The sequence below is a fragment of the Aptenodytes patagonicus genome, chromosome 2 (assembly GCF_965638725.1).
Source record: "Aptenodytes patagonicus chromosome 2, bAptPat1.pri.cur, whole genome shotgun sequence".
NCBI lineage: Eukaryota > Metazoa > Chordata > Aves > Sphenisciformes > Spheniscidae > Aptenodytes > Aptenodytes patagonicus.
Window position 1 is genome coordinate 52,816,373 of NC_134950.1, and position 13,227 is coordinate 52,829,599.

The 13,227-nt window shown below is 44.0% G+C and overlaps 1 protein-coding gene across 1 annotated transcript in view; it reads right to left on the minus strand.

Annotated features, from left to right (window-relative positions):
- Positions 1 to 13,227, minus strand: part of CABLES1 (Cdk5 and Abl enzyme substrate 1) — a 76,402-nt gene that overhangs the window by 18,496 nt on the left and 44,679 nt on the right. Inside the window, exons 4-5 of the mRNA XM_076329845.1 lie at positions 10,535 to 10,612; positions 121 to 220 (exon numbers count right to left, since the gene is read on the minus strand). Of these exons, the coding sequence (XP_076185960.1) occupies positions 121 to 220; positions 10,535 to 10,612 (178 nt within the window). The remainder of the gene's footprint in view (positions 1 to 120; positions 221 to 10,534; positions 10,613 to 13,227) is intronic.

The following is a 13,227-nucleotide window of genomic DNA, read 5'->3' on the forward strand; positions in this document are numbered from 1 at the left end:
TTAACTACTGTGTTACACTGCATGTTGTAATTAATGTTTATATTTGTGCTTGTTATTAGTTAAGACATTTTTTCCCTTATTGCATAAAATCTAAGGGAGTAGGAACTGAAGCATCCCCACCTTCCCATCCGCTCCAAGCTCCACACCTTCAAGACCAATTATCTCTTTCAGACACACTCCAGTAGAATGGCACTGGCGTCCACCATCCAGCTTCATATCCCTGGGAAACAGAAACCAGAGCAGAAACAGCTCTTAATACACACGCCTTGTTCACCTTCCACCACCCAATGCTGAAATAAGGTAGCAGCATTAATCCAAACATACCAATGCAAAGCACAGACCAGACAACTTTTCCTGTGGGCAGCACTTTTGTTGTCTAAAATACATTATAGAGAAAACCCCTACTGTGTTCCAGGTTGCACCTCATACCCCACCTATGGTGCAGAGCAAGGTTCCCATCATTGGGTGCCTCTGACAGAACCTGGCACTGGGAAGGAACTGGAAGTCATATACACTTCAGGTGAGATCCAACAGTCTAGCTTGAACACTTGACTGCCACGTATCCAGAGCTGGATGCTCCCAGAGGACATACCCATGTCCCCCTGTGCCGCTGGACAGAGGCAATTGCCTGTGAAAGCCTCTGGGAGGGATTCCTGCTCCTCCGAGCACAGGGGAGTGCCCAAAGCCCAGTGACCCTCCTGCTGGAGGCCAGCAGGAGAAACCCAGCTCTCCATCGCCTTGGGATGGAAACTTGGGGATCTACTTTAGCAGGACTGACCCACTCAGCATCTTGGACGTAAATGAGATGCCCGAGACAACCAGGCTGTATCCCATGCCTTTGCCCCACGATCAAAATGGGAGTGAAGGTGAGAAAGACTATGAGCGAATTTGTGCTCCGCAAAGGACAGCTGAATACAACTCCAGAGTATTTATCTCGCAATATTTTCCTGGCTGATTTCCGCTGAGGTCCAAGTGTGTGCTTAAAAATCTGTGTGGGAGAGATGCTGACACTGAGGCAGGGAGAAGCCCTGCAGGCTTTTCACCCGATTGCAGGGCTGGGCTATCTCCTACTGTGTCTCTGCAAACCCTGTTTCTTTGTCTTCCCTTTCCAACCTATCACTCATTTTATTTCTCTGAAACATGGCAATCAGTGAGTCCCCAATAAATCATGTACCTTACTGCTGGAAAAATCCAACACGTCTATCTGCTGGAAAACATACTTCTGCGACAAAGGAAAAGACTGTATCAAGTTTCTAATCCCAACAAAGTCCTCTTAGTTTCCTGATTGGGGTTCACTTAGCACAGTGTCACATTATCGTTCTTATTTCCTGATATCATGTTACTGAGAGGCTGGACAAATAATTATGTAAAAATAACCCTCTGTCAGAGGCATGGGATTAGCCTCTCCGCTCTTGCGCAGAACTTGCTTAAAGGAACTATTTCTCATAGAGACAAATGCCAAATAGTAATCATTTCAGCAGGTCTCATCTATGAAACAAACACACAACCTGAGGAAGCCCCCAAACCCAAAAATGAAAACAAGTATCTGAATTACCTGAAATAATATCAGAACCATTTAGTTTCCTTCCACTCAAAACCTTACAGACATAGAGTAAGAAATAATGCCGTTACGACTTTGAAAACAAGTCACAGAGAAATTTCTCCATGCAATTAACAGACAAGAATAGATAACTCTGTAACTCATCAAATGAAAATCCAGCACCCTTTGAAGAGTCAGCACAGCAGCTTTAAAAACAAAGAGCAGCTCTGGGGACTGAAAAGAAATCAGTGCTGTGAGAGCAGGGTCAGTTGGCACGTGTGAGCGCACATGGGAATGATTCCTGGACATTATCTGAAGATCGATGGACATTAATGCCTCCATTTCCCCATCTTTCTGTTGTTTCTAAAGAAGACTCTACCTTCAGGACCCTGTGAACAACACTGCAGTCATTCTCCCTCATCCTAGGTGTTTTCCAAGGGCTACTTAGGGTCTTCCCCTCCTCTACATATGCTCTATATTTCTACGTAGTGTGATTGCTTGTGTTGTAGAACAGAATAATAAAATACTACTGTTTGGAGAGAAACTTGTCCATAAAACAGAGAATTAAACTCCCTCTCTTGAGGAAAATCAGTACTAAACAATGTGCAGTTTCTTATCAGCGTATAAATGGAAAGGCTCATCCTAGCTTATACACATCCTTCTCTCACTGGTTAAAGATCTCGGTGAACACTTAGTAAGAAATTCCTAGGCGACTTCACTGTATCCTTTTTGAGTTCCCTATTGCTACGATCAACAGCAAGCTAGTCAAGTTTTTGCAGGACAAGCCTTGATTTTTTTCCCTCCCTCCTATTACAGACAAAAAGTTCACGAATGCCTCAGCAAAGCTCTTGCTGGGAGAGCAAGCCCAAGGGCTGCAACCCTGCTGCTGGGGGAGCCCCAGCAGAGCTGCTTCCTCCCCACACCCCCAAAATCCCAAGAGCAACTAGGAAAGACCTGGGGGATGCCTCCGCTCTGCCCTCTCCAAACGGGTGAGTCGTGCCTGAGGAACAGTCAGGACGGTTGTTTGGGTACAGCCACCGCACCACTGCTGCCAACCACTGCCACCAAGTTCTTCAGGACACATGCCCTTGCGTGGCACCACGGTCAACGGGCCCCACGGGGCAGGAGCATATGGAGGATAAGCACTTTTTTTTAAAAAAAAAAAAAAATCAAGCTTTCACTGTGTTTAAGTTATTTAAATTATCGATGGGACTGAGGAACTGCAGAAACCAATATGCAGTAGTAAAAGGTGCTTACAAAATGCAGAGTAGGAAAGACGGTCCTTGCCAAAGAGGCTTTTAAGTGAAGAAAACTTCCTTCCTCCTCTTCCTCATTTTTTATTTTCCTGTTTTATTTTCCAAAAGTGCTTTTTAACGAAGTTTTCAAGGGATTCAAGCAGACACCGAAAAGCAAAAATAAATCACGGGAACTTAATTTTACTACCTTCACTTTATTTGAGCAGGGAAAGCTTGAGGAAATGAGAAGATCAGGGATGACATTTCCTTAGGATGCAAAAAACTAGACCCCAGTTTCTGACAAAGCTTGGGGAGTTACCCCTATTTACATCAATGTCAAGCTCTAGATAGTCTACTCGTGCATACCATTTCCAGAAAGCTGAGCAATGTTATGAGCTGCACTGAAAACTAAGCATATTGTTTTAGTTATACAGGACTGCAGAAAAAGAAGAGAAAGTTTCTCCACCTAACAGAATTCACAGATTTTCTTGGAACAGTACCAGGTGACTTGGGATCCCAAATTTGTTGTGGGACAGTGAGAAGTTTTACTGAGCAGGTAGATAAGAATCAAACCAGGAAATCTCACCGTGCCTTTTATTAGTCAGGCCAGGATTAACAGAATATAAATTGGATGCTTTTACCTTTGGAAGTACAACATTTCTTTAATGAATCAAACATTATGCTTTGACGTGATCTACAAAGCCCCATGCAAGACTCCTGCTGGGCACTTGCTCTTTAAATGACAGCAACAGTTGAACACTTTAACCTGTGAATAATTTAGGATTCCATGAAATATTAAATAGATTTCTGGATACATGAAAAAGCCTTCTGCTTATTGTGAAAAGGAATCTGATAATTGTTATTTAGAGATGTAAGCCTTAAGCATGTATTTCATGCTTAGTGATTCCTGACTGTTAAGATTTATTCTAAAAGCAAAGGCGGTTCATGAGACATCAAGAAAAGATACTGTTCTTACCTGTCACCGTAAATAATTTCTACTTATCGTCTCTGTTTAGAGGGACAAGGACAATGACAGCTTTGGAAAAGACACGCTGCCAGCCAGTCCAGCAGCAGATCTCCCACTGCCTGAGACTGCCTGCTTTAATTGACTGAGAGCTTTCAGATCCTAATTGCCATTAGTGTTGCTAGAACAACAACTCCAGCGGCAATTTACAGGGAGAGGAGGTGGAAAAACTCCTGGAAAGATGGCTCTAATGGGCCAGTATCCTTTTTCTCTCTCCAAACATATTCAGGTGTCAGCACGTCAGCTCTTGTCCTGATGTTCTGTCCAACACGGAGTAAAAGTTCAAAATTTAAACCTATTACCTTTTGGGGATTCATTGCTTAATTTCAATCTAAGGGAACAGGGCAACTCACAATAATGTGCAACGGTGGCTCTATGAAATTCATACATGAGATGATTAGTTTTGAAATGTCCTGGTGTGGGGGGAAAAAACCACATTTATGTGCCTTTCTGTAAAGCTAATATGCACTTGGGTTTGGTTTTTTGTTCAATTTGGGAGAAGGAAGGAAAATGGGCAATGGTAAAGAAAAGTAGGGATATTTCAGTTTCCTTATTATCGGCTCAAAACAGATAGTTATTCTTTCCCAGGCCTACGGAATGATAAATGTTCAGGAAAGGCGTTCAAGATTGATGACTTAATCAAAATTGCCTCACATACAAAAATCCACTGGGGAAGAATAGCAAGGAACTGGGTAACAAATCTGAAGGACGTAACAGAGTATTCTGTTTTGCTGTGTGCATAATTATTGCTACTACCCTTATGACAATTTAGATGCTCTCATTTCTCCTGTAAATATTCCCGTTTTCCATGCTCACTGCAATGCTTGTTACCTGACCTGCCAAATAACTGACGGCAGGGGTGCGGCGTGCAAGACAACCTCACCTAAATGCTTCTTTTTGCCTCATTTTGCATATAACTTTCTTACCCAGTTTAAACACTGAAGATGAACACAGATTTCAGAGTTTAGGTAACGAAGGCCATTGGGAATGGCTAGCCTATGAACCCATTGATCATTGTGGCTACGTGTTATTTGGGGTGATAGTATTGAAAACCTCTTGCTCTCAGCATCATTGAACTCATTAATGTGTTCTGGCCAGCACTTAGTTAAATTCAAAGTTAAATTCAGCAATGATTTATCTTTAGAAACTGGATGAAGCTGGTTTGTAGCATTTCTGAGAAGGACACAAATTCTTTTTATCTAACGACTTGCTGCTTTACTTCAGAAGAATGGTCCGTTTCCTGGGCTTGAATCCATTCGATTACTCATATTGCATTATTTCCCTTAACTGGAGGCAAGTTTAGTCAGATGAATACCTATACTCTTGTCAAGACAGCAATATTCAGCAGCTATGCCTGCTGCAGGTTAAGTTTCTAACCACTTGATGAATTCAATGCCGTGAAGAATAGAAGATGAGGTGAATTGGCCGGTTTTATAAGGACATGCACTATCTGATGCTCTGGATTTTCTGTCCCGTAGCTCATCACGCCCAGCCCCAACGGCAGTCAGTCACTGCGAGCCCAGCAGCTGAGAGTCGAATGTAAGACTAGCCATGTTGCAGTGCCGCATCCGCGCGACACCGCCAGCTCTCCTCCTCCCCCGGGTCCTCTAGATTCATCTTCTGGGCAGGACTTCACAGGAACTTGGAAGCTCTTAAAAGGTTCTTACAACATCACAAAATAAAATACCATCAGAATAGGTATGATTTCAATCTGTGAATGTTTTTGCCATTAACAAAAACAAACCTAGAAAGTCCCTTTTCAAAAACATGTTTTTAAATTATGAACCATAATGATGTGTGCCAAACTAAAAAACCCACAACACAACAGAACTATAAATCTAACTAACTGCACTACCTTCTTTTCCTGGGGGGAAAGACAATACGGTACGTTCTTCCTCCTTTATAACACCTCTAACAGTGACAGACTTACATTGCCATCACCTTTTTTGAAAATGCTTAGGCACCTTAAAAACGAGAACTGTATTGCTCTCAGTTGGCTGCAAGCATATGCAGAGCCTTTCTGCAGCCCACCATGACCTGCAGGCCACATGGAGCGACTCTGACAACATCCGTGGGAACTGCCAGAGTCATACCATCTCATAGGAAGTTGAAGGAGAAGTGGTGCCTAGAGAAGCTCCAAGAGCAGGCAAGCAATGGAGAATGGGTTCCCTTCTTCCCCTGCCCAGAAATTCGCCTTTTCCAGGGTAGCTACCTGGAGGCAGAGCTGAACCTGGTCCTTCTCCATCCTGGCTGGGGTCAAACAGAGGGTCCGCAGAGTGCCCTTGCACAGACCATGCTAGGGAGTGGGGTGGGCAGAAACCTGCAGGCATGTTCCCTGTGCTGGCTGCAAGGGAGAGCCTGGCCGTAACAGTTCCTTTCTGGGGACATGCACAGTGACCCTAGCACGTGGAGCATGACCTGCCTAATGGCTAAAAAGCTAACATCTGCTTTGTCTGATCCCCAGCTCCTGTCTCAAAGGGCTGAAATCCAATTCACCTCAAACCATCTGGAGCCCACCTCCAAATGAGTAATTCCTTCAAGTCTTGTTTAATCCATCTGCAAGCAGCTCCACTCTTTGGTCTGCCATGAAATGAATCCCCTCTGAGGGCCCAGAGCAGGTCAGTATGAGCTGAGTGTGTGTGTGTGGTGGGGCAGCTATTTGCTAGTGAACGTCTCGGGCATCTCCCCCTGTCCTGGAAGAGGAACAGCACCAAGGCTCAACTCCACTTGCTGTGAGCTTCCACCGTGACAACCTTTGACAAAGGAGGTGTGAGCCACAGCAGCTCAGGGGTTGCACAAGGTGCACCTCTGACAACTGTCATTACCTCCCATTTTCTGCCCATCTGCATAACTAGATGGGGATTAATTCTCTTCTCCTGCAAGGAAGAATAAAGTGGATGCTGAGCCAGAAATCCAGTTTCAATACCCTTCACAAAGTAGCTCTTCCATCTTTTGGAGTATTATATTTAAATAAGAAAGAGGAACTTGAAGAATAGTATTAGCATAACATTTATAGAATCATAGAATCATTACATATGATGCTTCAAATTTGTAGGTATTATTAAAGAATACTGTGGTGTCAACATGATCCATAGTATAACATCAGTGAATGATGAGAAAGGAGAAGAGAAACAATTTTTATAAAGCACAAGTATCTCTCCACAATGCTAAAAAAGGTTCAGTAGTCACTGCTCATCTCCTCGTGCATGTGTTTTGTTTGTTAACGTTACCGCAAAATCTCTGTGGTAACCGCATGCATGTTTCACAGGTGAGCAGGGTTTTGTTCAGCAGAAAAATTCAGATCATGAATACCCTTTAGCCATGAAAATTTCCAATACATTGAAGAGTAGCAACTGCACAACCGATCCTGCAGTACCACCAGCAGCCCTTGAATTGCCTCGCCTCTAACACAATGACTTTGTATTTCATAAAAACATAATCAAAGCCAAGCATTCAGACAACATTATCAGTGTTGCTGAATCCTGCAGGTGCTACCTGCCTCTGCAGATCAGCCTGTAATGATAATGATAGTTTGTGTGCATGTCTGTTAATTTAATAGCAGAGGCAATAACACTGTTACAGTGCTCTTCAGTACAGGGCAACCCTCTCATCACTGCCCTTAACCTCCACTAAACCCTGTGTAGGGTCTGATGACTTTGGGCTGTAACACTGCATGATGCTGAGGGCCAAGGGAAGCCAGCAGGCAGGATACCCAGCCTCTTTCAGCTCCTGACTTGCAGTATAGCCTTCCTTACGTTGCTTTCACCTGGCTATGTCTGCTCTGCTGGTCTAGATAGGGGGAGAAAAGCAAGCTCTGGTCCTGCCCATTACCCTACTCTTGGCCATGGAAACAGGTGAAGCTGTGCCTTCATGCCACCAGCAAAGATGCGGGCAGTCTTAACATAGCCAGACCCAGAGAGGAGAACTTATGGCCCAGATCCACAAAAGTACCTGCCTAATGCTCTAGCATTAGGTTTCCATCAGATACAAGGTACAGACAAAATTTTGAGGGCAGAAAATTCTAGTGATTACTTCTGCTCATGACTTTTTTCTCCCCACCATGTCACTCTTTGCTTTGTACTTTTCACTTCTCTTCAGCATAACAAAGAAAACGAGACAAAGTACTTCCCCTGGCACACCGTGTCCTTCCTTCTCAGCCTCAGCCCCAGCAAGTACCACCAGATCGGCCTTCCGAACCACAGGCAGCAAAACCTACCATTCATCACTGGCAGCCTCTGTGCCGCTCTGGAGTACGTTTCCCTTCAAAAGCCTGCTGCCAGCCGCACTCCAGTGAGCCGGCAGCTGCCTGGCTGCTGGGGAGGGGGATTTAGGAAAGATATTCCAGGGGACAGCTCAAATTTCATCCTCTCATGTAGTTCCATGGCTCTCCTCCCCACACTCTCCAGACTTCCACTGGTATTTGTACAACCACTTAAAAACACAGTTTAGGGGCTTGGGGAGGGTTCCTGCTTGACCTCAGTATGGAAGGTGGGCAAGCAAGGGCCACAACCTAGAGTACACTGCTTGCACCTCGTTGGTAAGGGGCGATGCTGCCCCATCCACCCTGGCCAAGTACGCAGAGTTTAACTGTGTCTGCAGGAACTGCCTTTCAGATCGTTTTTTTAAGTGGATCTGTTAGCACAGTTTAGCTGCCAGCATCGATACAGTAGAGCTCTTCTGTGCTGCCTACAACATAACGGGGGCTGGCAGCCTCCCCAAAACACAGCTGTGCCTGGAGATTTCCTCTCTGGCCGCAGTGCCCACGTGTTGGAGCAGAGGTGGAGAAGCAGCAGCAGCTCCACCATGTGCTTCTCTCACATGGAATAGTCCCCCCTGCATGCACGTCCACCCCGCTCCTGCCAGGGCTTACTCCAGTCTAATTGCTGACGTGCCCAAGGTTCCTGCAACGATTTGTTTCTTTTCCTAAACTATTCAGTAATGTTTGCAGAACGTAAACCAGTTAGGACATCTTGCCCGGGGACAGACATCAGCAAACCAGAGATTCAGAGGAAGCAAAGCTAAAGGATGCTGGCACTACAGTACTTCAACAGGGTACCAGTATCTCTCCTCCCTCCTACCACACATCCAAAATGTGCAGTGAAGTAAGCAAGCACTGTGCAGCCTGAACAGAGCGGCTACGGTTTATGCTATACTGCCTCATCTGTTCTTTGCACCAGCTGTTCCTGGAAGGAGGTGCCACTGAATTGTTTCTCTCTTCCTCTGATGCTCTGGAAGAAAGACAGAGGGCATTTTTCTTAATCTTGGCTTTTTAGCAAAGGGAACAGGACTGGATTGTTTTGCACTGGCACTTGCTACCTTCTTATCCCATGCCCTTCTTGCTGCACAAGCATGGTACAAGACATTACATGCTGAAATAATATTTAGGTTTGCAGCTGGGCTCATTACTGCTGTAATTTAGAAGGTATAACCAGTCATCAGCATTTCAAAATATATTCAATTTTCAATAAAGAGGCAATTTCCACAGGGCAATGACCATAAATGAATGACAGTGTACCCAAGAAGAATGAACAAAGCTGCCAGTCTGTCAAGAATTTGCCTGACACGTCATCCCAGTTTAATTAAGGGAAAAAAATTACTGTAAGAGACAGGAGAGCAAGTCAACTCTCCTACAAAGGTGCCTCCTTTCCTTTGTGCATTAAAAATAATCTCTCTTTGTTTTGAATTACTGATGCACAAGCAGCTTGTGGCAAATCATTCTCCAGAATTAAATAGATGGCTGAAAAATACGAGCCAAATTCATCCTTTATGCACTGGATAAATTTGACTCTAGATGATTTGTGGGTCTTTCAAACTCACCTCAGTGTATCAACTAAATATTTTCCCCAAATTTTGTGCCCTGAAGGCACTGAGACAACCCCAACTACAGGCAACTCTCAGCTCTCCGGCGAGCGGCTGTGGTGGCCACGCTTCACTCCTCTGCCCCAGGGGCACGGAGCTGCGGCCGACCAGCACTGCCCTTCCCAGCCCTGCGCTGCACCTCTGAAGGCACCCCAGCAAGCTGTGCCCCGGAGCCTGCCAGACAACATCTCCTAGCCAAATCCAGTTTCTTCCATTTCTGCAGTTTCAGTGCAAGAGCAAAAAGCTTTCTCAGTCTTTGGAGAACTGCTTCAATCCGAATAAACTTTTCTATCAGAGGTCTAGTGTCTCAGCACGCCAAGGGATGCAAGGCAGCTCCACGGACATTGCTTACACCAGCTAAGAACCTGTATGGTATTATGGCCAAAATAATCTGTTTTCACTGACTGAATGATCTGACTAATGGATAAATGTACAATAAAAAGGTATTATGTTTAAATCAAAATATTTCTCTATAGTTCTGGAAATCTAGATACAGTAGCACCATGTGTGCGTGGAGAATGAGAAAGCTAAGACTGCTTATAAAATAAAAGTTGTGCTGTCTAGAGTACTTGTTTTGTCAAACATGAGTTAAGTCAGAAGAAACAATAAAAACAGTGCATTTTTCAAGAACATTCATTTCAGGGGGGTAGTTTTCTCCAGTTTAATAATCAAAGATACCACAACACATATAAATAAACTGGGGACTGAGAGCTGTAGTTTTACGCTGGTAATGTTCCAAGGCAAATATATCTAAGTGCATTTATCTCTTCTCAGAGCAGACAGGTAAAAGCATTAGCCTCCATCATGCTGTTGTCTGTTATCAGGTCTACATGCAGGCCCAGAAAGACTATGTAGTACATGTATAAATATACATACCCGACTTGGGTACAGTCTCGATATGGCAGCACTGAAAATATGCTACAGAAGGATCTTCTGCTGCTGATAAGGACTATTCTAAAATATAAAAGAAAATAAAAGAAATCAAAGACTAAAATTTAAAAATCCCACCACAATAAGCAAAGCAACAGATGTTACCGTTGAGGAATTCATAATCATGAACCTTCCATCACGGATGATTTCTCCCTCCTCTTTTTTATCTCACAGGTAGGGTATCGCGCTACTGAGTCTTTACAGAAGGCTGAAGCCTGTGCCATACATTACACAGCAAATGAGTAGTGGAGTCCCATCCCCTCTACAGGCTTTCTAGGAAGACTATCTTGAATACAACACTTGGAATCCAGGATAGATGTTTTTCTATCGAAAGGAGTCCTAGTGAAAGGAGCCCACCCAGAGAGGCAAGGAGCTGTTCTGACAACTCACCACTATGGCTGGAACTAAACTGACAAATCCAGCAGCAACCCAGGTGATAACACACCAACAACCACCTGTGATGCACACCACAACTCTGCGGCTGACTTGGAGTCTGCATTTATCAGACAAGAATTTCCAGCTGCTGGTCATGACCTTTCTCTGCTAAACCAAAGGACTCCCTTGATTTTCAGCTTCCTGTTCCTGAAATTGACTTCATCCATGGATTGGGCTAAGTTCGCTATTATCGTAAGCTTTCAGGTCCTTTCACTGTTTTCCACGTTCCTCCTTGAGTCTTTTCCAGTTTTTCCCCATCACCCTTCTTGGTCTCTGGGCAGCATCACTGGCCTCAGCAGTTGCACAGATGGCAGATAAAAACATCACATCTTCCAGTCTTACCTTTAAGATCAGTGTCTAGCCCTGATGACCCACCAGCCTCTGCGCTCAGTAATCACATCAGCCCTCTTGGTTATGATGTTGCACTGACACTCAGGCATGACTGATCCCACAGCTCCTCGCCCCTTCTCCTCCAGCGCCACGTCTATCTCAGTCACTACTTGTCAGGGCTGAATCCCTCCTGTAAGCATGGCTTGCCTTCATTCCTTATAGGCAAGTAGCTCAAGATTTGGCTACGTGAAAGCATCCATTATCTGCCTGCACAGAGCTTATCTCAGAATCCAGGCCACTCTTACAGCAAACGCCTTGGATTTTTAACCAGTCTCCAAATCTCTGCATCATCTGCAAAGTCACTGGGTGGCATTAAATCAAATACCTTAGAGCAACCTATCTGTTTTACAGCCACACTATTATCTTTAGCCATCAAGCTCTGACACATCATTAAGCAACATCAAAACCACCTTGAGGTCAAGACCCACTTTCCATAAAACTGCATGGACTACCAATAGCTACATTACTATAGTTTTGGGAGATGCAGATTGGCAAGAAGCCAAGAGAAGCTTGATCAAGATGCAAGATATAAAATGTCAATAAATAACTGATTGTTTATAAATATACCCTCTTTCCTCAGGACACCTCTTTTCCTTCAGGACACCGACAATTGTACAATCGTACAACGTACACTAAAAAGACCCTTCTTCCCTCTAAAGTTGGCCAACAGGCTGCATCCCCTCAAATTCCTCTAAGACACGGTGATAGCAATTCATGCCATCTTCTAATCTGATTAGTGTTAGAATTTACTGATGTTTTTACCTTTCTAAAAATCTCCAGTTGTGGTCCAAATGCTTGGACCTACTGCTAGGTTGGTTGTCAGGGCTATTGCACTTCCTTGCTCAGCTCTCCGACATTGATTTTTCTGATGTTGGGTGCCACAGATCTGTATGTGAGGATTTCACCTGAATTTTTCATCCTTTGTCCTACACTGGTCAAAGTTGGACAACAAACCCTTGCAAGCTATTTTGTTCTTTACTGTCCGAAAACCACCATATGCACCTATACCGGTTACGCTGTTATTAAAACACTGTTTCCTTAAGGGACCAGCTTAGTCATCGTTCTTGGAAAAGGTTTAGATCCCCAAGACAGCTGCTGCATGTAATGCTTGGAAAAATGCAGAATGATCAATTTTCCTTCTCCTGGATCATTCTGTTATAGCAATCCTATTTTCTTCCTTAAAAGCATGTTTAAAAGCAAAGTGGTATTTACCCTTTAACAAAGGAGGGTTTCTAATAATAAACATGCATACAGCATTAGGAATTTCTCCTGCAGCAGATGAAGTAGGATTTCATTGTTTGTCTGAATGCTCTAACACCCCTTACCTATGGTAAATATCTTAGATCCTGTAAGATGGTCTCATGGTGCAGCAGGGGGGGAATAATTTTTCACATTTCAGAAAGGCAATCCACAAGCAAAAAAACCTGGCATATGATTAATTTTGTGCTTGCCACTGCTTATTGCTGAATGGTTGCTACTTACAACAGCTTGCTTGTTCACTGGAAGCCTTGTTTGCTGATGTATGAAACTTGGCACGGATTTCGAGGCTGACATCAGAAAGCATCTTTGAATTCGGAAAACCACTGTATCCACTAAGCATATTCCCCCCACTCCCTCTGGTTGCTTCTGGAAATAAAGCTTTTCCACCAATGCCCTACACCTCCCTAAAAAACACCCCAACTCTTAATACTTAAGAAAAACACACTGGTGCTTCCATGTCCACAAGCAGAGACAACAGTGGGAAGTTACCACAGAAAACTTGCTGTGTGTATCAGAAGGAATCAGACCAGAAAGGAAATACAAAGCACCAGCCC